Raw genomic sequence first — 27,586 nt, 5'->3', positions numbered from 1 at the left:
CCTTTAATGAGGTCCATCTGAAACACCGATGCAGAAACCGAATGTGCTAAGAACTGAACCTGCTGCACTTCAAATTGAAATTTTTCCAGTTTAGCAAATAAATGGTCGCCACATAGAACTTGAAAAATCTCTGTGACATGCTCAAAATGCGCCTCCTGAGTACGCAAGTAAATCAATATGTCATCCAGATAAATTACCATAAATCTACTCACCAGAGAGGAAAAAAATGTAATTTACAACATTTTTAAAGACTGCCAGAGCATTGGTTAACCCAAACGGCATCATTAAATTTTCAAAATGACCTTCAGACATATTGAATGTATTCTTCCATTCGTCTCCTTGATGAATATGCATAAGGTTATGTGCCCCTCTCAAGTCAAGTCTGGAAAGCCATTTAACTCCAGACAATTAGTTAAAAAGGCCAGGTATAGGAGGCAGAAATTAACGATTGCGAACAGAGAATTTATTAATCTCTCTAAAATCGAAGCACGGACGCAACCCTCCATCCTTTAAAAAAAAAACAGCCAAATAAACTAGGGCGACTGGAGAGGTGAATAGCCTTATATGACTCTTAGACAGAGTCATATAACAGAGTTTGGGTGCACGGCAGAGCTCGGAAAGGAAGGAGCCAATAGACAATTTGAAAGCAAAATTTGCTGGGACAATTGTCATGTTGCGTTTGATGTATCTAAACAGTGAAAATGCCCCACAAGTGACACCATTTTGGAAACTAGACCCCTCAGGGAACTGATATAAATGTGTAGTGACCATATTGATCCCTCAGGTCCTTCACAGAAGTTTATAACGTTGAGCTTGAGCGTTGGCAGCACGGTGGCGCAGTGCTTAGCACAGCAGCCTTGCAGCGCTGGAGTCCTGGGTTCTAATCCCACCCAGGACAACATCTGCAAAGAGTTTGTATGTTCTCTCCGTGTTTGCGTGGGTTTCCTCCGGGTACTCCGGTTTCCTCCCACACTCCAAAGACATACTGATAGGGATTCTAGATTGTGAGCCCCAATGGGGACAGTGATGATAATGTGTGCAAAACTGTAAAGCGCTGCGGAATATGTTAGCGCTATATAAAAATAAAGATTATTATTATTATTATTATTATTAGCTGTAACAATAAAGAAAAACAAATTTTCCCCACAAATATGTTTTTAGCACAAAATATTGCATTTTCATAAGGTTAACTGGAGAAATTGCACCATACAATTTGTTGTTCATTTTTTCCTGGCTACGTCAATACCCCATATGGTAGCAAGCAAAACTGGGAAAAGGTAGAGCGCACAATAGGGTTTTAAATGTTAAAACAATACAAAAATCAACATGGATCTGCTCACCTGGTGGTGTTCCAACAAAGCAACATGTATCAAATGCATATATCTGCTGCTGCAGTACATAAGTCCAAAAGACTTAGAGACAGAACATATCCGGGTGAACGTATCCTAGGTTTTTGTCCTAATGAAGAGGTCCTGCGTTGACCTTCAAAATGCGATGACTTTGTAAACCTGCTAAAATAAAGTTTTCAAGGAAAATATACATTGAATATAATTATCAGCAGTGCATCAAGTGACACTTCACCCGGATATGTTCTGATACCCCACGTGATGGTGAAAACCACTGTTTGGGTGCATGGCAGAGCTCAGAAGGGAAGGAACGCCATTTGACTTTTTGAATGTAAAATTTCCTTGAATCAGTAGCAGACATAATATTCCTTTTGCAGAGCCCCTAATATGCCAAAAACCTACTTCTCATCTCTCATATCCTCTCTGTCTCACAGCCCTAAACAGTTATTCAACACCTTCAATTCTCTCCTCCGTCCCCCAGCACCTCCTCCCTCCCCACTCATCTCAGCTGAAGACTTTGCCTCATTTTTCAAGCAAAAGATTGATAGCATTAGAGACAGTTTTGGTCAACAACCCCCAGAGCCCTTCCTCCCGATTTCCCAGCCCTCCACCTCCAAAACCAACTTCTCCACCATTACAGAAGATCAACTCTCCACTCTACTCTCAAGATCACATCTCACCACCTGTGCACTTGACCGGCTCCCATCCCACCTCATCCCAAACCTCACCACAATCTTCATCCCAACCCTAACCCATCTCTTCAACCTATCACTAACAACTGGTGTTTTCCCCTCAAGCTTTAAACATGCCTCAATCACACCTATCCTCAAAAAGCCCTCTCTTGACCCATCCTCTGTATCTAGCTATCGCCCTATATCACTTCTCCCCTATGCCTCCAAACTACTGGAACAACATGTTTACCTTGAACTGTCCTCCCATCTCTCTTCTTGCTCCCTCTTTGACCGCCTACAATCTGGCTTCCGATCACACCATTCCACCGAAACTGCCCTAACTAAAGTCACCAATGACCTCTTAACCGCCAAGAGCAAGCGACACTACTCTGTCCTCCTCCTCCTTGACCTGTCGGTTGCCTTTGACACAGTGGACCATTCCCTATTATTACAGACCCTCTCATCCCTTGGCATCGCAGACTTGGCCCTATCCTGGATCTCATCATACCTAACAGACCGGACATTCAGCGTCTCCCACTCACACACCACCTCCTCACCTCGCCCCCTATCTGTCGGAGTCCCACAAGGTTCAGTCCTTGGGCCCTTGCTCTTCTCCATTTACACCTTTGGCCTGGGACAGCTCATAGAATCTCATGGCTTTCAGTATCACCTCTATGCTGACGACACACAGATCTACATCTCTGGACCAGATATCACCTCCCTTCTAACCAGAATCCCTCAATGTCTGTCCACTATTTCATCCTTCTTCTCCGCTAGATTTCTGAAACTTAACATGGACAAAACAGAATTCATCATCTTTCCCCCATCTCACGCGACCCCCCCAACGAACCTATCCATTACAGTAAATGGCTGCCCACTCTCCCCAGTCCCACAAGCTCGCTGCCTCGGGGTAATCCTTGACGCTGATCTCTCCTTCAAACCACATAACCAAGCCCTTTCCACTTCCTGCCGACTTCAACTCAAAAATATTTCACGAATCCGTTCATTCCTCAACCATGAATCTGCAAAAACCCTAGTCCATGCCCTCATCATCTCTCGCCTTGACTACTGCAACCTCCTGCTCTGTGGCCTCCCCTCTAACACTCTCGCACCCCTCCAATCTATTCTAAACTCTGCTGCCCGACTAATCCACCTGTCACCCCGCTATTCCCCAGCCTCTCCCCTCTGTCAATCCCTTCACTGGCTCCCCATTACCCAGAGACTCCACTACAAAGCCCTAACCATGACGTACAAAGCCATCCACAACCTGTCTCCTCCATACATCTGCGACCTTGTCTCCCGGTACTTACCTACCCGCAACCTCCGATCCTCACAAGATCTCCTACTCTACTCCCCTCTTATCTCCTCTTCCCACAATCGCATACAAGATTTCTCTCGCGTATCACCCCTACTCTGGAACCCTCTACCACAACACATCAGACTCTCGCCTACCATCGAAACCTTCAAAAAGAACCCGAAGACCCACCTCTTCAGACCCACCCATCCCTTGTAGATTGTGAGCCTTCGCGGGCAGGGTCCTCATTCCTCCTGTACCAGTTATGACTTGTATTGTTTAAGATTATTGTACTTGTTTTTATTATGTATACCCCTCCTCACATGTAAAACGCCATGGAATAAATGGCGCTATAACAATAAATAATAATAATAATAATAAAACAGATCCAGCTGACTCTGTCACCTAGGCAGGCCATTCTTCACATCGGCCTGGAGGACATTCCACACATACTTCGAGGTACACTATCACATATTCTAATAGCTGCCAGGTTATTAGTCGCCTCAAGATGGAAAGACACTAATTCTCCCAATATTAGTGAATTAATTAATAAACTTAATGTCCACTACCAATATGAACTCGCCTTGGCTCACTCCATGACTGCCAAAACCAAAAGACAAACTATTTGTCACCCTTGGTTACATAGTGGTCATTCCTCTATTGACCCGCACCACCTTGTTTGATCATTTACTTGAGTGGGAATAAGTAAGCATAATTGACATGTCTGTTTTTGTGTTTGTAATATTCTTATTCTGCCATAGTTTGTCAGGCCCCCTTGTTCATAACTGAATTGCTAGATAATGTCTTGTGAATGCCTATACTCCTTTCCTCCCCCCCTATTCCCCCTACCGCACTTATCCCTCCCCCCCCCCCCCCGCTTCTCTCCCATACTTCTTCCTTTCTGATTGGTTTGGTTTTTCTCCTTACTTATTTCTGGTCATTTTTAGTTGACCTCTGTTACTGTTATTACTGTTTGACTGCACTGTATTGTTTTGGAAATCTTCAATAAACACTAATAGATAAAAAAAAAAAAATATGCCAAAACAGTGGAGACCCCCCACAAGTGAAGTTTTTGGAAACTAGACCCCTCAAGGAATGTATTTAGATGCGTGGTGAGCACCTTGAACCCCCAGGTGCTTCACAGAAGTTTATAACGTTGACGTAAAAATAATAAAATCATATTTTCCTCACAAAAATGTTAGCTTAGCCCCAAGTTTTTAATTTTCTAAGGGCTAATCGGAATTTTAAAAAAAACAAAAAAACAAACTGAGGTACATTTTTTCCTGAGTACGCCAATACCTTACATGTAATCAGGAACTATTTTTCAGGCACAGTGCAAAGCTCAGAAGGCAAGGAGCTTCAGATTTTACTGTTATGGTTTGCAGGTGCCACGACCCACTGCGAAAGCCCATAAGGTGCTAGAACAGCAGAACCACCTATAAGTGACCCCATTTTACAAATTACAGTCTCAATGAATTTATCTAGGGGTACAGTTATCATACTGACCCCATGGGTGTGTCACAGAATTTTATACCACAGGGCAGTGATTAAAAAATAACTATATTTTTAATCTGAAAATTTAGTTTTAGCCCCAGATTTTACATTTTCACATAAAAAGTGGGTAAAAATGACACCAACATTTGTCCCACAATTTTTATTGAATCTGGCAATACCCCATATGTTCCTGTATAGTACTACTTAACCATACGGAGAGACTCGGGAGGAACGGAGTGCTATTTGCCTCCTGGAGTGCAGATTTTCCTGGAACAGTTTGTGGACTCCATATATAGAGCCCCTAATTGCTAGAACAGCAGAATCCCCCAAGTGACCCCATTTGGGAAACTATACCCATTGGATAATTTATCTACAGATGTAGTGACGATTTTAACTCCATGGGTATTTTCCTGAAACAAGCAGCTATGAAACTTGCCGAGTGAAAATTGCAAACTGCCGTTGTAGTGACCAGTACGCTGTAGTGACCAGTACGTTGCAGTCACCAGTACACTATCCCCAACCAATCGGAAGGCATGCAACCATAAGTTAGGCGGGCTCTCACTGCTTCAGAAGCGGCAGTTTCATGCAATCCTAAAAAGATGGACACTGCCGGATCACAGGTCAGACAGCGTCCACATTGGCTCCATCTACCTTATTATAGGGAATCTTCTGCTGGGGGTTCTGTCTGATTCACGAATTTCAGAGATTTACACAGAAACCCCGGTGTAAGTGCTCAGCGCAGAATAAATGTGCGCCGAGCATTACTGCGATCTTTGGGAGGCAGAATGAAAAAATCAACAGCATGTGAAGAAGTGGTTTTATTTTTTATGCCGTTCCTCGTGCGGTATTAAGTGATTAGTTGACTTTATTCTTTGGGTCGGTGCGATTACAGCGATACCAGATGTACCGTATATCGGGTTCTTATGTTTGGCTGCTGTCACACACAAAAAGATGCTTTTTATTACAAAACATAGTTTTTGCATCAGCACATTTTGAGAGCTATAATTTTTCCACATTTTGGCCCACAGAATTATGTGAGGTCTTGTTTTTGAGGGACAAGTTGAATTTTATTGTTACCACGGTGGCTCAGTGGATAGCACTGCATCCTTGTAGTGCTGGAGTCCTGGGTTCTAATCCCACCTTGGACAACATCTGTAAGGAGTTTGTATGTGCTCCCCGTATTTGCGTGGCTTTCCTCCGGGAACTCCGGTTTTCTCCCACATTCCAAAGACATACTGATAGGGAATTTAGATTGTGAGCCCCATCAGGGACAGTGATGACAATGTGTGTAAAGCGCTGCGGAATATGTTAGCGCTATATAAAAATAAAAAGATTATTATTATCATTTTAGGGCACATGATATTTTTTGATTGCTTTCTATTCCGATTTGTGGGAGGCAGAATGCAAAAAAAACCAGCAATTCAGGAATTTCTTTTGAGGAAGGGGGTTTATGGCAAATATGTTCCCTTTTTAATTGTTTTTTATATATTTTTTTTCTCATTCAAATGTTTTAGAGATACAACATCTTTTGATTTTTTTTATTATTATTTATTTTTTTTTTTTTTAAGTATTTCAACAATTATTTAAAACATTTTTTTTACTTTTTTCTAACTTTTTTACCTTATCCTATTATGGGATAATTTTTTGCAAGCTGATCGCTTCTACAGCATGGGGATGCACTAGGTCTGGTGATGTCATGATGACATCGGGTCACCATGGAAACGAACGTCACACCGCGGGGTCTGCGATCTAAAGGCAGAGGGGCACCTCCCATGTGCATGCGCGATCGCGTGGACATAATAATCCGTCGCTGATCAAATTTGCCCAAGGCACATGGATGGATTATTACGTCTGATGTCAGAAAGTTTACTCCTTTTTTCAAAAGAAGTTCAATATTATTTTTAAATCATTGAACTACAACACGACTGAACGACCACAGTATGAACAAAAATAAACTGATGCATTGAGCTCTGTAGCCCTCTCGGATCTCTACAGCACCAATTTCTATAGGTTCACAAGTTTCAACTGATAGCAAGAAAGATGCCACTGAAACACCTTTAAATGTATCTCTATTTCTCAGGCATCTATCTAAACGAACAGCAAGTATCATAGCTTCCTCCAGGGACTTTGGCCAGGAACTGTAGACCAGCATATCCTTAATCTGATCCAAAAGTCCCTGGTAGAACTGACTCCGAAGAGCGGAATCATTTGAGGTCTCTACTGCTCAGCATCTAAACTCTGAGCAGCAGTTCTCAGCTTTCCAGCCTCCCTATACCAACTTACAGATCTTGGATTCAGCCACAGCGACTTTTTCAGGTTCGTCATAAATGAGGCCAAGAATTGAGAAAAATGCCTCAACAGAGGAAAACACTGAGGAATCCTCAGGCAAAGTAAATGCCCAAGCCTGTGGATCTCCACGGAGTAAAATCAAAACAATACCCACTTGTTGACCCTCAGACCTAGCAGAGACAGGACATAGGCTAAAGTATAATTTACACCAGGCAGAAAATAATAGAGAACTTACTTCTGTCCCTGTCAAAACAATCTAGCATCTTTACCTGGGGTTCAACCGTGATTCTCTGTAGGCCTGAGCCATTCGGGCAGCAGAACATGTGAGCCATTGTTGACTCTTGATATCCGCAATCAGTGTATGGACTGAGGCCAAACCCACTAGTTGGGTCCAGGGTTGGGAGTATGTATATAGCATACATCACCATCGTTCCCAGCTCAGTGCATGCTCTGGGGGAATTCATAAGTCTGCAGTCTCACACAGTGACTGCAAACTTATAAATTTAGACTGGACAACCCCTTTAAAACGCAGTTATATATATATTGTAAAGATAGCAAGATATTGTAGGCAAAAACATAGGATCAGAATAGGCAGGGCTGTTTATTGTAAGTAAACATACACTTGCTTGTCCATACATAAAGTCCAGCAGAGTTATTTATTTTCTTCAGCAAGAATCATACAATACAAATCCTTTTCATAGGCACAATGAACACCTTCCAATTTTCATGCACAAGCAGGATGTCATGGTCAGGTTAACTATTTGGAGGTCACAATTAGAGACAATGTGTGTAGCAGTGGTTTATTTTTTTCAGGAGGAACTCAGATTTCCAGATTACCTAAATACACAGTTATCAAGGGTCTGGATTCTAACCTTAAGGGTATGTGCACACGTCAGGATTTTTAGCGTTTTTTTGCGGACTTTCGCTATAAAAACGCTATAAATCTGCATAAAAAACGCTAAAATGATGCATCCTATCATTTAGAATGCATTCCGCATTTTTTGTGCAGATGTAAGCGTTTTTTTCCGCAAAAAAAACGCATACCGCAAAAAATCTGGACATGCTCTATCTTTTTGCGGATTTTTTGCGGATTTCCAAGCAAAAAGGACATTCCGGGAAAAAAAAAAATCCGCAAAAATTCCGCAAAAAATCCGCGAGAAATCCGCGCAAAAAAAACCACGGATTTCTGGCAGAATTCTCAGGATTTTGTCAGGAAAAAATCCTGACGTGTGCACATACCCTTAAAGCTGTGCTTTGTGGTTGGCTTCTCTGTCCCTTGAACCACAGCAGATACACCTTTTCTCTAGTTTCTGTTATCCTTGCTTCAGTCTTTTTAGACTAACAGGTGTTTTCATATACTCATTTGTCTTCCCATCAATTTTAAGGTGAGGCTTTATATACTTTTCCTGGTATTTCCAGCTGGTGATAGTCTCATTTGGATATCCAGCCATACAGCTGTAGTTTAAGCCAGTTAGTGAAAGACCAGCTAGGGTTATCTCTCTGCTGCTTATGTTATATACCTTGCACCTATCTTTTGTTTCTTTTTAGGAAGTAGGTGGAATATACTCTAACAGTATGTACTTATTCCTTTATTTTGTAGTTTCGTGGTCTCTAGTCTGTACGGGAACCGGCAGGTTCAGTTCGGTTTTAAGTGTCTTACCTATTTTTCCTGAGTAATTTGCTACATTATCATACCAATAGCTTATATAAGCATCTTGTCCTTTTAATCATCTGTATAGTCCCACCTGGAGCTTAATTTCATCAGGTCTGAAACCTCATGTGTAGTACGGGAGTGACCATCCCACCCAGTTTCTTCTGTCACTCCTAAATCCCGGACCACCTTAGAATCCACCTGAATAACAGACCTAGTAACGTAAGATCAGTGCCCAAATCCTTCCTACAATGATACAACAGAGAGCAGCAAACTCAGTGGCATATACCTATGATAAAGCAATTTTTCTGCTGGCTGTTCACAACATATAAATGTGAAATAGTGTATTTTATACACATGATCGACAGGTACGTGTGATATTTGAATTACATTTGTTTTTTGATTACAGATGTTCATTGGTAAGTGCATACGTTTTCTAATAATAAATTAATTCTCTAAAATTATTTCCTTTTCCCTTACAACTAACTTTCATTTTTTCTTGTACAATTTGACAATACAATTATTTAAAAATAAAAAGACAATGGGTTCTCCACATTGTGGGTTTTCTGATGTGTAACAAGATTTGATTTCTCTGTAAAACATTTTCCACATTCTGAACATGAAAATGGCTTCTCCCCTGTGTGAATTCTCTGATGTGTAACAAGATTTGTTTTACGATTAAAACATTTCCCACATTCTGAACAACAAAATGGCTTCTCCCCTGTGTGAATTCTCTGATGTGTAACAAGACTTGATTTCTCTGTAAAATATTTCCCACATTCTGAACATGAAAATGGCTTCTTACCTGTGTGACTTTTCTGATGTCTAAGAAGATGTGATTTCTCTATAAAACATTTACCACATTCTGGACATGAAAATGGCTTCTCCCCTGTGTGTGTTTTTTTATGATTACGAAGATGTGATTTCTCTTTAAAACTTTTCCCACATTGTGAACATGAAAATGGTTTTTCTTCCGAGTGACTTCGCTGGTGTCTAACAAGATCTGATTTCTGAATAAAACATTTTCCACATTCGAAACATGAAAATGGTTTCTCCCCTGTGTGAATTCTCTGATGTTTAAAAAAATCTGATTTCTTTTTAAAACATTTTCCACATTCAGAACATGAAAATGGCTTATCCACTGTGTGAGCAATTTGATATTCAACATCCCTTCTGCTATTTTTATTTTGCATATCAGTCTGTAATGAATCAGAAGATAGGAGCTGTTGAAAAGGGTCATATGATAGATCTTTGCTGTGAAGAGCTGGAGATATATCTGGGAGAACCACAAGCTCCACATATGTATCGGGTGTTATACCATGGTCATCTGCTGCAAATTCTGAAAACATCAGATGTGCCTCTGAGCTTCTAATACAGTCACCTGCCAAAAAATAAAACTGAATTTATTGTTTTTCAATAACAGGAATTTAAAATATATAATTAATTATAATATTTCTACATTTTCTAACATTTCTATATAAATATTTCTGCACAAATTGTAATAAAATTCAATCAACTGATAAAAGCAGTGGTGGCAACAGTAGATGTCAAAGTGGAAACAAATAGACTAAGATGTTAGGCTACCAGGTTGTGCTCTTTTCGCTTTTTAGTTCCGTTAAAGCGGTCTATTTGATAGGTTCAAGTTTTAGTCTGCTAGCCACCAACCTTTTAGTTATGAAATATTTATCTATATTTAGCAAATTATTTTGTGGAGACTAATAAAGATCCCTACATGTGGCTGTAAGTGTTTATCTTGGGTAGTGTTCTTCTCATACACTGTATGAAGACTTGTTTTTGCCCACTTCTGACCTGGTTGTTAAAACTAACAATTTTGAGGCTCTGTAGTTTCAATGATTACACTATAAATCCTTTAATAAGGATCTATGAGCAAGCCTGGTGCCAGCAGCTGCAGTAATTCCAGCTTTAATCTCATACATTAAACCTGGTGCAGGTAAAAGTTTGTAGTTGCCTCCCCGTTGCTATTGACTCAGTTTTGCACTATTATTTTAAACAGCCACACTTGATTACCACAGCTTGGAAAAATACAATAGGACTCCAGTTCTATTATGTTGTTACTCGGGCCACTATTAACCCCTTTAACACCTAATGCTGTTTGCACCTTTATGACCAGGTCAAATTTTACAATTCTGACCAGTGTCACTTTATGAAGTAATACCTCTGGAACTATTCGATAAGACTTGTGTTTATTTGTGTAAAAAAATAGAAATTTGGCAAAAATGCGGAAAACTTTGAAGTTTTCAAACTTTTAATTTTTATGCCCTTAAATCAGAGTCAAATCATACAAAATAGTTAATAAATAACATTTCCCCATGTCTATTTTACATCAGTACAATTTTTAAAACATTTATTTTTGTTAGGTAGTTATAAGGGGTTAAAAGTGACACAATTTTGGAAACTAGACCCCTCAGGGAACTTATGTAGATGTGTGTCACTGGGGTGCCAATCGGAGAGTAGAGGGGCTCCCTCCCTCTGCATGCCTGCTAAAAGCTGCGATCAAAACAGATTGCAGCATTTAGGGTGTTATAGTGCTGGGAGCGGTGAGGGCACCGCTTCTGCGCTGAGTATCGGGTGGCAGCTGGCGGCATTCATTGCCATGACATATCCTTTCGTCCAAGATTGATAAGTACCAGCCTACCTGGGCATATGGACACGTCCAAGGTCATAAAGGGGTAAAGGGGTTAAGAGGGATGGCTGGGGGCATTCGTAGTGTATTCAGAGGTAAAAATCCGTCACTGACGCATGGGGAACCAAAGCAAAAGCATTTACCAATAGAAAGAATGTTTTCATTAACCAAGAATGAAAGTTGGAGGTTCAAACATCAGATACCATCATAGATCATACCATAAATAATGCCAAGTGGTGGCATTATACCTGTGGCCTGCTATGCAGTGCTTGGGAAATCAAAATCTCTTTAGATTCTGGGGCGAGTATGGTTGCAAAGCTGAAATTCACAGAAATTGTTGGAAGGCCACGGTCACGACTCACGAGAAACCTGTGACATAATTGGGCTCAACATGAAAAGACCTAAGCCAGTCACAAAGAATTAACAGATTGAAACATCTTTCTTGATTCTGTGGCTGCTGGTGCAATGTCTCAGTAGGTGAATCAATTTGTCTGGTGGCAGCAGTAGATGTCAAAGTGGAAACAAATAGACTAAGATGTTAGGCTACCAGGTTGTGCTCTTTTCGCTTTTTAGTTCCGTTAAAGCTGTCTATTTGATAGGTTCAAGTTTTAGTCTGCTAGCCACCAACCTTTTAGTTATGAAATATTTATCTATATTTAGCAAATTATTTTGTGGAGACTAATAAAGATCCCTACATGTGGCTGTAAGTGTTTATCTTGGGTAGTGTTCTTCTCATACACTGTATGAGGACTTGTTTTTGCCCACTTCTGACCTGGTTGTTAAAACTAACAATTTTGAGGCTCTGTAGTTTTCTTGTCTGGTTAATTCCAATAACAAACAAGAGTCCAGCATGAAAACTAGCTACAAATTCTCCTGCAGTCCACATCCAGCTTCTTAAGAGGGACAAACAGTACTCAGCCACATGAGACTGAGCAATAACAGGTTTGTGATGCCCTTAGATGTCTGGGGCTGCTTACACAGTACATTGAACTGACCAGCCTGAATCTACCCTTCACAGAGAGTTTCGGTAACCCACTGATCAGGTATCTTAATCCTTCCACATAAAAGAGGAATTCCTAGTAAGTGCAGGTTGTTAGCTTACGTTGATTAAATCTAGGCCCTATGTACACATGGCCTATTGCTACTACCAATTCAATGGTTTAGAGAGGTCCTACCATTAACCTCATCAGTGTCTGCCAAGATGGCAATTGAACTTGACTATTTAGTGTAAGTACAAGTAATAAAAAGGTTTCCTTAGGTGACCCTGCGTAAGAATCATTAATGGCACCAAGAATTATGCTGATAAACAAACCATAGAGCTGCTAAGTTGAACGCTGAACCCATGAAAAAGTCTGCTCTCACTTTGTCTTCAAGTTAAAGGGTGGGTGGTGAGGTTTTTGTGAAAAATGGAGGGAGGATGGACAAATGGAGCGGTGGGGTTCCAACAAAACCCACTTGTACACACCACACTGACCCAGGAATCCTCTCTTCTAGAGGAGAAAGAGTGGAACATTTTCAGTAATTCCATATTACTTTCTATATGAAATTTTAATCTCTTTTGCCTCCATTTCTTGTGTAGCTCACTTCTATTTTTTACCCTGAAATCAAGCAACTAATTGAGTAGAATCTACTGTATGTCTAATCTGTTTTTAGTGGTCACTACTCACCTGTGTAGTTATCTGTAGGAATCTCATCCTTACACCACTCATCACCCCTCACATATGTCTCTGTGGTATTAATATGGGTCAAATCTTCACCCTAAAACAAATATTGCAAAAGTGATAAAAAATCAGAAATGAACATGACAACCAAAAATGACACCAATGGATATCAAATTACTGCAGGTCCCCTGTATAAATCTAGCATTTTCCACAACCAGAAAATTGTGAGAAGATCCATACATCTAATATCATAAATCAACTTTAATTCTGCCATCTCCATAAAAAGTATACCATACACTGAATGGCCATCTGTCAGGTGTGTCAGAGGATGCAGACAGTCGCACTGCATCTGGCAGCAGAAGGTCTCTGCAGTTGGCTATGCAGACGCCTTCCTAATACTTCTGACTCTTGGACCCACTGGCAACCTCCTCCTGGCTCTAATTGACACACTTGGTCTGGGTGTTTATAGACTTCCTGTCTGCTTTTGGGAGTCACAGGTGATATTTCCATTTTCCCCTGTTGAGGCTTGCAGCTATAGCCATCAGCTATCTTCCTCTCTGGTGTTTGGAGGATGTCAGTGTTTCTCTATGAGTCTACTCAAGATAAGTGTTCTCCTTGTTTGTCTATCCCAGTTGTTTTTAGTTATAGTGGGGATTGACTAGTGCAAACCCTTCCTTCCCTAAGCAGGGCTTATTGCCAGGGTCAGGCTGGAATTAGGTTCCTGTTCGGCGATAGGTGCAGAATCTATATAGGGACATTTAGGGCAGAAAGGATAACTTTAGATCTGAATAGGGGTCTCCACTCCCCCCTTCCCTAGTGTTGGGCTTCCTTCCTCTCATCCTTTCGTTTTGCACTTAGTCTTCCCACATTGTGCATGACACCATCTTATTATAGACACTCATGTAGTAACACATTGGAAATCCTATAGTCTATTCAGGTAGGGCTGCTTTTTGCATTTGCCACAAATTAGATTAACAGACACTTCTACTCTCTCTGAGAGATGCTCTTCAAAATTAATATCAAGGAACTGTGAAGACCATTGAAGAAAGAAAAACTTCTCTGCAATGATCCCAGAAGCAATCTATAAGTGCCTAATTCTGACCCCACCATCAGCAGAGTGCAACAGCAATCTCAATTCACCTGACCATGCAATGTTTGTCCAATGTTCAGTAATATAATTTTTGCTCTCCTTTGTCAGCTGGTCTTTTCTTTTTGTTTCCCTAAGACAGCACTTGTACTTGAACTTTTGTCTTTTTATAGGTCATCTGTGCTAAAGAAATGTTCATTTAGACATGTTACTTGTAGCATCAGCACTGCATCCAGCTGTAGTGTACATGACTGTGTACCACCTGTTCTTCAAAGCTATTTCTGATTAACTCCTTTGATTCATTTTACTGATGAGTTACTTACGTTCTCAGGATTCACTTTTGCTGGTTGTTTTACCTCACTCACAATATTCTAAGCACATTCTCAACTATACCGCTAGTAAAAAATGCTTAGCCACGCAGATCATGTGATGTTCCCATTCTAATGTGGATTCACACTACATCTGATCCTCAGAAAACTGCTTTACTCCAGGGTGATGAATCTAATTCATGTAGAGGGGTTTCTAATAAAGTAGGTCATTCAGTGTATAATACTGGTGGTGAAAACAAGACGGAACACAAGACCTTCACAGACATCCATACATCATAGAGAACATTTCATGACACCTTCTCTCCATCTACCTGAAGAACATCCAGATTTTCTTGTTTACAGTCCTGTGGACGGGGACATTTCTCTGGTGTTGTCCGCTCACCGGACAGAACTGAAAGAAACACATACAGGGACTTAGTTTATTCTGTACATACAGATAATTATAGGCCATGTATTTAGTCCTGTGTATTACCCGTATTACCTGGTGATGTGAGGGGCTGGGGAACCTCCATCATGACGTCCTTGTACAGATCTTTGTGTCCTTCTAAATACTCCCACTCCTCCATGGAGAAATAGACGGTGACATCCTGACACCTTATAGGAACCTGACACATACAATGATCCCGTCATCCCCGATCCCTCCATAGCGTTACTGTATAATATCCCAGCATTCCCAGCAGTGTCACCTCTTCAGTCAGCAGCTCAATCATCTTGTACGCGAGTTCTAGGATCTTCTGGTCATTGATGTCCTCATGTATCAGGGGGTGAGGTGGAGGTCCTGTGATTGGGCTCCATCCCTCAGACACAGGGGCCTGACAGCGCTCACTAGAGGTCTTCTTCACTACTGTGTAATCCTGGTTATGGAGAGACACATTAATAAACCTCATTACAGACATTCCCAGAGTCCTCACCTCTCCAGTTCTGTCTATTTGTTATTCCATAGATAAGGATGATGTAATGTGACGTTATCAGAATCTCTCACCTCTCCAGTAACCCGGAAGAGGATCTCTAGGGTGAGGTGTAATATCCTCTCCGCCATCTTGTCCCTGTCCCTATCCATCCTTGTAGGGTCACTCAGGAGAATTCTCTTATATAGAAGATCTCCACTGAGAGGATCCGATATTGTAGTGACCTGAATGGGGAGAAGATGACGATGCAACATCAGAAAGATCCCATGTTATAATATAATTACTGGAAATCTGTGACAAACCAATGAGTGAAATCAGTAGTGAAATAAACTCAGTATAACATCGTTTTCACCCAAGCTTGGTCAAAGGCTTCTTATGTTAGAAATAAAGAACTGGTCTCCAGCCTGATTTACACACATTTTCACAAATGCAGACAGATGTCACCTTAATCCCATATGACGTTCTATCCCATCGAGGTGACCTGGGACTTAATTCCCAGTGACGGGATAGTATGTATTATTTTCCTTTTTAAGTCTTTCACCTCCCATAGACCCTTCCCTTATTGTGAATTATCATTTGGTGCCTATTTGCGTCTCCCGGATAACTGGTCTGAGTGGCGATCACAGGTGACCGCTGTTGTGTGGCGTAGGTATGCGTCACGTTTGAGCGTGTCTCCATTGCGGTATGGGATGGAGCGCGGTTTCTGCGTGGTGCGCCTGCGCTTATACGCTGTGGTCTCTGTGACGGTCTGCGGCTCAGTGCTGATGCCATAATATGGACACATTATGTTGGTGCAAGCATGCTAAATATAAGTCAGTATGCCGGATTGGTCACTAAGGAAGCGCCATGTTGTTTATTTGCGTCCCCTGCGTAACCGGTCTAAGTGGCGGTCGCATGTGACTGCTGTTGTGTGACGTAGATGCGCATCACGTTTGGGCGTGTCTCCATTGCGATCATGTGATGGAGCGCGGCTGCTACGTGGTGCGCCTGCGCTCGCACACTGTGGTCTCTATGACGATCTGCGACGCAGCGGTGATGCAGAGGAAAGGATGATGTAAGCCTGCTCAACATAAGTAAATATGCCGGATTGGTTAACAGAGAAGCATCATGTTATATGAAGGTATTGGATAGGTTGTTTTTCTTTTTGGCGCCGCTATTCTCTATTGGATTTAACTGATCAGGAAGTCCAAAATGGGAATGGATCCATTGGTTGAAGATCTCCATGGAAACGATGATGCATCCAGTGGATTTGTGGATTACAAGATAAACAAAGCATGACTATGTATTTGTATATGAATTATTGGATTGATTTTTGTGGTGGTAATATGTCCACAGGGGACTTGTCTATACGCATGCGTCTGATGTCTGTTATATGTTACTTTTGGATAGTATTTTAATGTGGGCTGTGACTTGATGGTGATTGGTGCCCTGCGTGGTATCCACACTATTTAAGCCAGCCTTTGGCACCATTTTGTATGCTTGAAAAAGACCGACTTGTGGTCAAAACGTCGTTTTATCATGGCTGAATAAAAACCTTTTCTACATTATTATTACACCCGGCTGGAGCGCTGTTCATTCGATTTGGATTCCCTAGAATACCCAGGAGGGTTCCCTGGACATGGAACGGGCACCCCAATAAGTGAGTGCTGTCAGCCACCTTCTTATTTTGTATATGTGCCAGGAGGGGTCACGGACCGCTCCTGGCACATTAACCCCTGAAACACTGCGATCAAACATGATCGCAGCGTTCCGGTGGCATAGGGAGGCATCGCGCAGGGAGGGGGCTCCTTGCGTGCTTCCCTGAGACCCTCGGTACAAGGCGATGGGCTCACCTTGTACCGAGCGTCTCCTCCCTGCAGGCCCTGGATCCAAAATAGCCGTGGGGCTACTTCTGGGTCCTGCAGGGCGGTGTCTTACAAGCGCCTGTTCAGAGCAGGTGCTGGTAAGCCTGCAGCCCTGCTTGTCAGATCACTGATCTGACACAGTGCTGTGCAAAGTGTCAGATCAGCGATCTGACCCTATAGTGTGATGTCCCCCCTGAGACAACGTTATAAAGTTAAAAAAATATATATTTATATGTGTAAAAAAAAAATTTAAAAAAAAATCCTAAATAAAAAAAATATATATATTGTTCCCATAAATACATTTCTTTATCTAAAAAAAAAATTAATAAAGGTACACAAACTGTATTTAGTATCGCTGCGTCCATAATGACCCCACCTATAAAACTCCCACTAGTTAACCCCTTTAGTGAACGCTGTAAAAAAAAAGAGGCAAAAAACAATGCTTTATTATCATACCGCCGAACAAAAAATGGAATAACACGCGATAAAAAAGATGGATATAAATAACCATGATACCTGTTGTGAATTCTGTGGTCAAGCTCCCTCCTGTGGTCATGAGTGGTACTTCGGCTGGTTCTGTCTATGAGCTTCCTCTGGTGGATGTGAGTGGGGCTGCGGCTTCTGAGTTTCCTTCCTCAGGTGACGAGGTTAAGTCATTAGGTGCTGCTCTATTTAACTCCACCTAGTTCTTTGTTCCTGGCCTCCAGTCAATGTTCCAGTATTGGTCTTGCTATCTCCTGGCTCGTTCTTGTGGCCTGTCTGCCCTGCATAAGCTAAGTTTTGCTTATGTTACTTTTGTTTGCTATATTTTCTGTCCAGCTTGCTATATTGGTTTTTCTTGCTTGCTGGAAGCTCTGAGACACAGAGGGAGCACCTCCATACCGTTAGTCGGTGCGGAGGGTCTTTTTGCCCCCTCTGCGTGGTTGTTTGTAGGTTTTTGTGCTGACCGCAAAGCTATCTTTCCTATCCTCGGTCTATTCAGTAAGTCGGGCCTCACTTTGCTAAAATCTATTTAATCTCTGTGTTTGTATTTTCATCTTACTCACAGTCATTATATGTGGGGGGCTGCCTTTTCCTTTGGGGAATTTCTCTGAGGCAAGGTAGGCTTATTTTTCTATCTTCAAGGCTAGCTAGTTTCTCAGGCTGTGCCGAGGCGCCTAGGTTTTGTCAGGAGCGCTCCACGGCTACCTTTAGTGTGGTATGATAGGTTTAGGGATTGCGGTCAGCAGAGTTCCCACGTCTCAGAGCTCGTCCTATGTTAGTAACTAACAGGTCACTTGTGTGCTCTTAACCACTAGGTCCATTGTGGTTCTGAATCACCTGTTCATAACAGTACTGGAGGCCCAAAGTACTAATGCTTCTCAATAGAGGGAAAAGAGAAGTTCTGAGACCATTTTTTTTTCTTTGCACTGTGTTTTGTCTCTCTTTTCCCCTAGACATTTGGGTGGTTCTGAACACAGGTGTAGTGATGGACATTAAAGGTCTGTCTTCTTGTATGGATCATCTCACTGCAAGAGTACAAAATATTCAAGACTTTGTGGTTCAGAATTCTATGTTAGAGCCAAGAATTCCTATTCCTGATTTGTTTTCTGGAGATAGAGCTAAGTTTCTGAGTTTTAAGAATAATTGTAAACTATTTCTGGCTTTGAAACCCCGCTCCTCTGGTGATCCAGTTCAACAAGTTAAGATCGTTATTTCTTTATTGCGTGGCGACCCTCAGGACTGGGCATTTTCCCTTGCGCCAGGAGATCCTGCATTATGTAATGTTGATGCGCTTTTTCTGGCGCTCGGATTGCTGTGTGATGAACCTAATTCAGTGGATCAGGCAGAGAAAAATTTGCTGGCACTGTGTCAGGGTCAGGATGAGGTAGAGATATATTGTCAGAAGTTTAGGAAGTGGTCTGTGCTCACTCAATGGAATGAATGTGCGCTGGCGGCAATTTTCAGAAAAGGTCTCTCTGAAGCCCTTAAGGATGTCATGGTGGGATTTCCTATGCCTGCTGGTCTGAATGAGTCTATATCTTTGACCATTCAGATCGGTCGACGTTTACGTGAGCGTAAAACTGTGCACCATTTGGCGGTATTATCTGAGTATGGACCTGAGCCTATGCAGTGCGATAGGACTTTAACCAGAGCTGAACGGCAAGAGCACAGACGTCAGAATGGGCTGTGTTTTTACTGTGGTGATTCCACTCATGCTATCTCCGATTGTCCTAAGCGCACTGAGCGGTTCGCTAGGTCTGCCACCATTGGTATGGTACAGTCAAAAATTTCTTTTGTCCGTTACTTTGATCTGCTCTTTGTCATCCTATTCTGTCATGGCATTTGTGGATTCAGGCGCTGCCCTGAATTTGATGGACTTGGAGTATGCTAGGCGCTGTGGGTTTTTCTTGGAGCCTTTGCAGTATCCTATTCCATTGAGAGGAATTGATGCTACGCCTTTGGCCAAGAATAAGCCTCAGTACTGGACCCAGCTGACCATGTGTATGGCTCCTGCGCATCAGGAGGATATTCGCTTTTTGGTGTTGCTTAATCTGCATGATGTGGTCGTGTTGGGGTTGCCATGGCTACAAGTCCATAACCCAGTGTTGGATTGAAAATCTATGTCTGTGTCCAGCTGGGGTTGTCAGGGGGTACATGGTGATGTTCCATTTCTGTCTATTTCATCATCCACCCCTTCTGAGGTCCCAGAGTTCTTGTCGGATTACCGGGATGTATTTGATGAGTCCAAGTCCAGTGCCCTACCTCCGCATAGGGATTGTGATTGTGCTATCGATTTGATTCCTGGTAGTAAGTTTCCTAAAGGTCGACTGTTTAATTTGTCTGTGCCTGAGCATGCCGCTATGCGGAGTTACGTAAAGGTATCCTTGGAGAAGGGTCATATTCGCCCGTCGTCGTCGCCATTGGGAGCAGGGTTCTTTTTTGTGGCGAAGAAGGATGGTTCGCTGAGACCTTGTATTGATTACCGCCTTCTAAATAAAGTCACGGTCAAATTTCAGTACCCCTTGCCGCTGCTGTCTGATTTGTTTGCTCGGATTAAGGGGGGCTAGTTGGTTCACCAAGATAGATCTTCGTGGTGCGTATAATCTTGTGCGTATTAAAAAGGGCAATGAATGGAAAACAGCATTTAATACGCCCGAAGGCCATTTTGAGTACCTGGTTATGCCATTCGGGCTTTCTAATGCTCCATCAGTGTTTCAGTCCTTTATGCATGACATCTTCCGAGAGTACCTGGATAAATTCCTGATTTTATACTTGGATGATATTTTGGTCTTCTCGGATGATTGGGAGTCTCACGTGAAGCAGGTCAGAATGGTGTTCCAGGTCCTGCGTGCGAATTCTTTGTTTGTGAAGGGGTCTAAATTCCTCTTTGGTGTTCAGAAGGTTTCATTTTTGGGTTTCATTTTTTCCCCTTCTACTATCGAGATGGACCCTGTTAAAGTTCGAGCCATTTATGATTGGACTCAGCTGACATCTCTGAAGAGTCTGCAAAAGTTCCTGGGCTTTGCTAATTTTTATCGTCGCTTCATCAATAATTTTTCTAGTATTGCTAAACCGTTGACTGATTTAACCAAGAAGGGTGCTGATGTGGTCAATTGGTCTTCTGCTGCTGTGGAAGCTTTTCGAGAGTTGAAGCGTCGTTTTTCCTCTGCCCCTGTGTTGTGCCAACCAGATGTTTTGCTCCCGTTCCAGGTCGAGGTTGATGCTTCTGAAATTGGAGCAGGGGCTGTTTTGTCCCAAAGAAGTTCTGATGGCTCGGTGATGAAACCATGCGCCTTCTTTTCCAGGAAATTTTCGCCTGCTGAGCGTAATTATGATGTTGGCAATCGTGAGTTGCTGGCCATGAAGTGGGCATTCGAGGAGTGGCGTCATTGGCTTGAAGGAGCTAAGCATCGCGTGGTGGTCTTGACTGATCACAAGAACTTGACTTATCTCGAGTCTGCCAAACGGTTGAATCCTAGACAGGCTCGTTGGTCGCTGTTTTTCTCCCGTTTTGACTTTGTGGTTTCGTACCTTCCGGGCTCTAAAAATGTGAAGGCGGATGCCCGGTCTAGAAGTTTTGTGCCCGACTCTCCGGGTTTGTCTGAGCCGGCGGGTATTCTCAAGGAGGGGGTAATTTTGTCTGCCATCTCCCCTGGTGCTGCAAATATTTCAGGCTAATAGACCTGACCGTTGCCCAGCGGAGAAACTGTTTGTCCCTGATAAATGGATGAGTAGAGTTATCTCTGAGGTTCATTGTTCGGTGTTGGCTGGTCATCCTGGAATCTTTGGTACCAGAGATTTGGTGGTTAGATCCTTTTGGTGGCCGTCTCTGTCGTGGGATGTGCGTTCATTTGTGCAGTCCTGTGGGATTTGTGCTCGGGCTAAGCCCTGCTGTTCTCGTGCCAGTGGGTTGCTTTTGCCCTTGCCAGTCCCGAAGAGGCCTTGGACACATATCTCTATGGATTTTATTTCGGATCTCCCCGTCTCTCAAAAAATGTCGGTCATTTGGGTTGTTTGTGATCGCTTCTCTAAGATGGTCCATTTGGTACCCTTGTCTAAATTGCCTTCCTCCTCTGATTTGGTGCCATTGTTCTTCCAGCATGTGGTTCGTTTACATGGCATTCCGGAGAACATCGTTTCTGACAGAGGTCCCCAGTTTGTTTCGAGGTTTTGGCAAGCCTTTTGTGCTAGGATGGGCATTGATTTGTCTTTTTCCTCGGCTTTCCATCCTCAGACAAACGGCCAGACTGAACGAACCAATCAGACCTTGGAAACATATCTGAGATGTTTTGTTTCTGCCGATCAGGATGATTGGGTGTCCTTTTTGCCTTTGGCTGAGTTCGCCCTTAATAATCGGGCCAGCTCGGCTACTTTGGTTTCGCCGTTTTTCTGCAATTCTCGTTTCCATCCTCGTTTCTCTTCAGGGCAGGTTGAGTCTTCTGACTGTCCTGGTGTGGATACTGTGGTGGATAGGTTGCAGCAGATTTGGACTCATGTGGTGGACAATTTGACATTGTCTCAGGAGAAGGCTCAGCGTTTCGCTAACCGCAGGCGCTGTGTGGGTCCCCGACTTCGTGTTGGGGATTTGGTTTGGTTGTCATCTCGTTATATTCCTATGAAAGTTTCCTCTGCTAAGTTTAAGCCTCGTTTCATTGGTCCGTATAGGATTTCTGAGGTTCTTAATCCTGTGTCATTTCGTTTGACCCTTCCAGCTTCTTTTTCCATCCATAACGTGTTCCATAGGTCATTGTTGCGGAGATACGTGGCATCTGTGGTTCCATCCGTTGATCCTCCTGCCCCGGTTTTGGTTGAGGGGGAGTTGGAGTATATAGTGGAGAAGATTTTGGATTCTCGTATTTCGAGACGGAAACTCCAGTACCTGGTTAAGTGGAAGGGTTATGGTCAGGAAGATAATTCCTGGGTCTTTGCCTCTGATGTTCATGCTGCCGATCTGGTTCGTGCCTTTCATTTGGCTCGTCCTGGTCGGCCTGGGGGCTCTGGTGAGGGTTCGGTGACCCCTCCTCAAGGGGGGGGTACTGTTGTGAATTCTGTGGTCAAGCTCCCTCCTGTGGTCATGAGTGGTACTTCGGCTGGTTCTGTCTATGAGCTTCCTCTGGTGGATGTGAGTGGGGCTGCGGCTTCTGAGTTTCCTTCCTCAGGTGACGAGGTTAAGTCGTTAGGTGCTGCTCTATTTAACTCCACCTAGTTCTTTGTTCCTGGCCTCCAGTCAATGTTCCAGTATTGGTCTTGCTATCTCCTGGATCGTTCTTGTGGCCTGTCTGCCCTACATAAGCTAAGTTTTGCTTATGTTACTTTTGTTTGCTATATTTTCTGTCCAGCTTGCTATATTGGTTTTTCTTGCTTGCTGGAAGCTCTGAGACGCAGAGGGAGCACCTCCGTACCGTTAGTCGGTGCGGAGGGTCTTTTTGCCCCCTCTGCGTGGTTGTTTGTAGGTTTTTGTGCTGACCGCAAAGCTATCTTTCCTATCCTCGGTCTATTCAGTAAGTCGAGCCTCACTTTGCTAAAATCTATTTCATCTCTCTGTTTGTATTTTCATCTTACTCCCAGTCATTATATGTGGGGGGCTGCCTTTTCCTTTGGGGAATTTCTCTGAGGCAAGGTAGGCTTATTTTTCTATCTTCAGGGCTAGCTAGTTTCTCAGGCTGTGCCGAGGTGCCTAGGTTTTGTCAGGAGCGCTCCACGGCTACCTTTAGTGTGGTATGATAGGTTTAGGGATTGCGGTCAGCAGAGTTCCCACGTCTCAGAGCTCGTCCTATGTTAGTAACTAACAGGTCACTTGTGTGCTCTTAACCACTAGGTCCATTGTGGTTCTGAATCACCTGTTCATAACAGATACCGCTGAAAACGTCATCTTATCCCGCAAAAAAACGAGCCACCATACAGTATCATCAGCGAAAAAATAAAAAAGTTACAGTCCTCAGAATAAAGCAATGCAAAAATAATTATTTTTTCTATAAAATAGTTTTTATCGTATAAAACATAAAAAAATTATATAAATGAGGTATCGCTGTAATAGTTCTGACCCCCCCCCCAAAAGAAATTCAAGAATAGCTGGTTTTTGGTGATTCTGCCTCACAAAAATAAGAATAAAAAGCGATCAAAAAATGTAACGTGCCCAAAAATGATACCAATAAAAACGTCAACTCGTCCTGCAAAAAACAAGACCTGACATGACTCTGTGGACCAAAATATGGAAAAATTATAGCTCTCAAAATGTGGGGACGCAGAAACTGCTGCCAATCATAAACACCTGCTAAAATACCCGCTGTAAATAGTAAATCCAATCCCCCTTCATCACTCCCTTAGTTAGGGAAAAATAATAAAATAAAAAAAATGTATTTATTTCCATTTACCCATTAGGGTTAGGGTTATGGCTAGGGTTAGCATTAGGGCTAGTGCTAAGGTTAGGGCTACAGTTAGGGTTGGTGCTAAGGTTAGGATTAGGACTGGGGCTAAAGTTAGGGTTAGGGTGCTAAGGTTAGGATTAGGACTGGGGCTAAAGTTAGGGTTAGGGTTGGGACTAAAGTTAGGGTTAGGGCTACAGGTAGGGTTGGGGCTAAAATTAGGGTTAGGGTTGGAGCTACAGTTAAGGTTAGGGTTGGGGCTAAAATTAGGGTTAGGGTTGGAGCTACAGTTAGGGTTAGGGTTGGGGCTAAAGTAGGGTTAGACTACAGTTAGGGTTGGGGCTAAAGTTAGGGTTTGGATTACATTTACAGTTGGGATTAGGGTTAGGGGTGTGTCAGGGTTAAGGGTGTGGTTAGGGTTATGGTTGGGATTAGGGGTGTGTTGGAGTTAGGGGTGTGGTTAGGGTTGGGAATAGGCTTAGGGGTGTGTTGGGGTTAGGGGTGTGGTTGGGGTTAGGGGTGTGTTTGGGTTAGGGTTTCAGTTACAATTGGGGGTTTCCACTGTTTAGGCACATCAGGGCTCTCCAAACGCGACATGGCATCTGATTTCAATTCCAACCAATTCTGCGTTGAAAAAGTAAAACAATCCTTTCCTTCCGAGCTCTTCCGTATGCCCAAACAGGGGTTTACCCCAACATATGGGGTATCAGCGTACTCAAGACAAATTGGACAACAACTTTTGGGGTCCAATTTCTCTTGTTACCCTTAGGAAAATAAAAATTTGGGGGGCTAAAAAGCATTTTTGTGGGAAAAAAATTATTTTTTTTTCACGGCTCTGCGTTATAAACTGTACTGAAACACTTGGGGGTTCAAAGTTCTCACAACACATCTAGATAAGTTCCATGGGGGTCTAGTTTCCAATATGGGGTCACTTGTGTGGGGTTTCTACTGTTTAGGTACATTAGGGGCTCTGCACATGCAATGTGACGCCTGCAGACCATTCCATCTAAGTCTGCATTCCAAACGGCGCTCTTTCCCTTCCGAGCTCTGCCATGCGCCCAAACGGTGGTTTCCCCCCACATATGGGGTATCAGTGTACTCAGGACAATGTGCCCAACAACTTTTGGTGTCAAATTTCTTCTCTTACCCTTGGGAAAATAAAAAATTCGGGCGAAAAGATCATTTTTGTGAAAAAAATATAGGTTTTTTATTTTTACGGCTCTGCATTATAAACTTCTGTGAAGCACTTGGTGGGTCAAAGTGCTCACCACACATCTAGATAAGTTCCTTATGGGGTCTACTTTCCAAAATGGTGTCACTTGTGTGAGGTTTCAATTTTTAGGCACATCAGGGGCTCTCCAAACGCAACATGGCATCCCATCTCAATTCCTGTCAATTTTGCATTGAAAAGTCAAACGGCGCTCCTTCCCTTCCGAGCTCTGCCATGCGGTCAAACAGTGGTTTACCCCCACATGTGGGGTATCAGCGTACTCAGGACAAATTGCACAACAACTTTTGGGGTCCAATTTCTTCTATTACCCTTGGGAAAATAAAAAAGTGGGGGCAAAAAGATCATTTTCGTGAAAAAATATTACTTTTTAATTTTTACGGCTCCGCATTATAAACTTCTGTGAAGCAGTTGGTGGGTCAATGTGCTCACCACACATCTAGATAAGTTCCTTAGGGGGTATACTTTCCAAAATGGTTTCACTTGTGGGGGGGTTCAATGTTTAGTCACATCAGTGGCTCTCCAAACGCAACAGGGCGTCCCATCTCAATTCCAGTCAATTTTGCATTGAAAAGTCAAATGGTGCTCCTTCCCTTCCGAGCTCTGCCATGCGCCCAAACAGTGGTTTACCCCCATATATGGGATATCGGCGTACTCAGGACAAATTGTTCAAACAACTTTTGGGGTCCAATTTCTCTTGTTACACTTGGTAAAATAAAACAAATAAATTTTTTGTGAAAAAAAGTTAAATGTTCATTTTTATTTAAACATTCCAAAAATTCCTGTGAAACACCTGAAGGATTAATAAACTTCTTGAATGCGGTTTTGAGCACCTTGAGGGGTGCAGTTTTTAGAATGGTGTCACTTTTGGGTATTTTCTATCATATAGACCCCTCAAAGTGACTTCAAATGTGATGTGCTCCCTAAAAGTAAGGGTGTTGTAAAAATGAGAAATTGCTGGTCAGCTTTCAACCCTTATAACTCCCTAACAAAAAAAAAAAGTTAAATGTTCATTTTTTTTAAACATTACAAAAATTCCTGTGAAACACCTGAAGGGTTAATAAACTTCTTGAATGTGGTTTTGAGCACCTTGAGATGTTTAGTTTTTAGAATGGTGTAACACTTGGGTATTTTCTATTATATAGACCCCTCAAAGTGACTTCAAATGTGATGTGGTCCCTAAAAGAAAAATGGTGTTGTAAAAATGAGAAATTGCTGGTCAACTTTTAACCCTTATAACTCCCTAATAAAAGAAAATTTTGGTTCCAAAATTGTGCTGATATAAAGTAGACATGTGGGAAATGTTACTTATTAAGTATTTTGTGTGACATATCTCTGTGATTTAAGGGCATAAAAATTCTAAGTTGGAAATTTGCGAAATTTTCAAAATTTTCGCCAAATTTCCATTTTTTTCGCAAATAAACGCAGGTAATATCAAATAAATTTTACCACTAACATGAAGTACCATATGTCACGAGAAAACAATGTCAGAATCATCAGGCTCTGTTGAAGCGTTCCAGAGTTATAACCTCATAAAGGGACAGTGGTCAGAATTGTAAAAATTGGCCCGGTCATTAACGTGCAAACCACCCTTGGGGATTAAGAGGTTAAAGTCTCCCTCAATTATTATAAAAAATAAAATAAGTGCTAGCTTCTGGAATTATATAAATGATTATATTACAATGTTCTGTCCATCCTGCAAATAACTGCGCCCCATACATCGACATCGTAGGAAAAGTACAAAGTTCTGACTTGTGGAATGCAGAAAAACAAAAACAGATAAATATTCTTGATAGTGAAGGGGTTAATGCCGCTGCACCCATTAATGGGGAATCTCCAGCACCTACCTCCACCTGCAGGGCTGCACACCACATATATGGCTGTTCTGTGAGCACAGGACCTGGGATGAGGTCACAGGAGGGGAGGAGTCGGGGGTCACATGATCAGGGGCCTGCAGCAGGACTTTGTTGTGCTGGTTGTCATGGTGTTGGATGAGGGGACGTTTCTGTGTGGGGTCAGGAGGGGTCTACAGTGTGGACGTTGCAGAGCCGTGTGTGTACGAGGTGTGCGGAGCAGAACCGTGTATGTACGAGGTGTACAGAGCAGAGCCGTGTGTGTACGAGGTATACAGAGCAGAACCGTGTAAGTACGAGGTGTACGGAGCAGAGCCGTGTGTGTACGAAGTGTATGGAGCGGAGCCGTGTGTGTACGAAGTGTATGGAGCGGAGCCGTGTGTGTACGAGGTGTACGGAGAGGAGCCGTGTGTGTACGAGGTGTACAGAGCGGAGCCGT

At 42.6% G+C, this 27,586-nt stretch overlaps 1 protein-coding gene across 1 annotated transcript; it reads right to left on the bottom strand.

The window, feature by feature from the left end:
- Positions 1 to 7,671: 7,671 nt before the first annotated feature.
- On the bottom strand, positions 7,672 to 27,165 carry LOC138664142 (oocyte zinc finger protein XlCOF8.4-like). Its single transcript, XM_069750584.1, has 7 exons — positions 27,142 to 27,165; positions 15,449 to 15,598; positions 15,153 to 15,320; positions 14,948 to 15,071; positions 14,778 to 14,857; positions 13,057 to 13,147; positions 7,672 to 10,126 (listed from the first exon to the last, which is right to left on the bottom strand). The coding sequence occupies exons 2-7, from the start codon at positions 15,524 to 15,526 to the stop codon at positions 9,270 to 9,272; spliced, it is 1,398 nt and encodes a 465-aa protein (XP_069606685.1). The 5' UTR covers positions 15,527 to 15,598; positions 27,142 to 27,165; the 3' UTR covers positions 7,672 to 9,269.
- Positions 27,166 to 27,586: the final 421 nt, after the last annotated feature.

This window comes from Ranitomeya imitator, chromosome 2, assembly GCF_032444005.1.
Source record: "Ranitomeya imitator isolate aRanImi1 chromosome 2, aRanImi1.pri, whole genome shotgun sequence".
Classification (NCBI taxonomy): domain Eukaryota; kingdom Metazoa; phylum Chordata; class Amphibia; order Anura; family Dendrobatidae; genus Ranitomeya; species Ranitomeya imitator.
The sequence above is the reverse complement of the archived record's forward strand: the minus strand, read 5'-3'. Positions and strand labels throughout refer to the sequence as shown.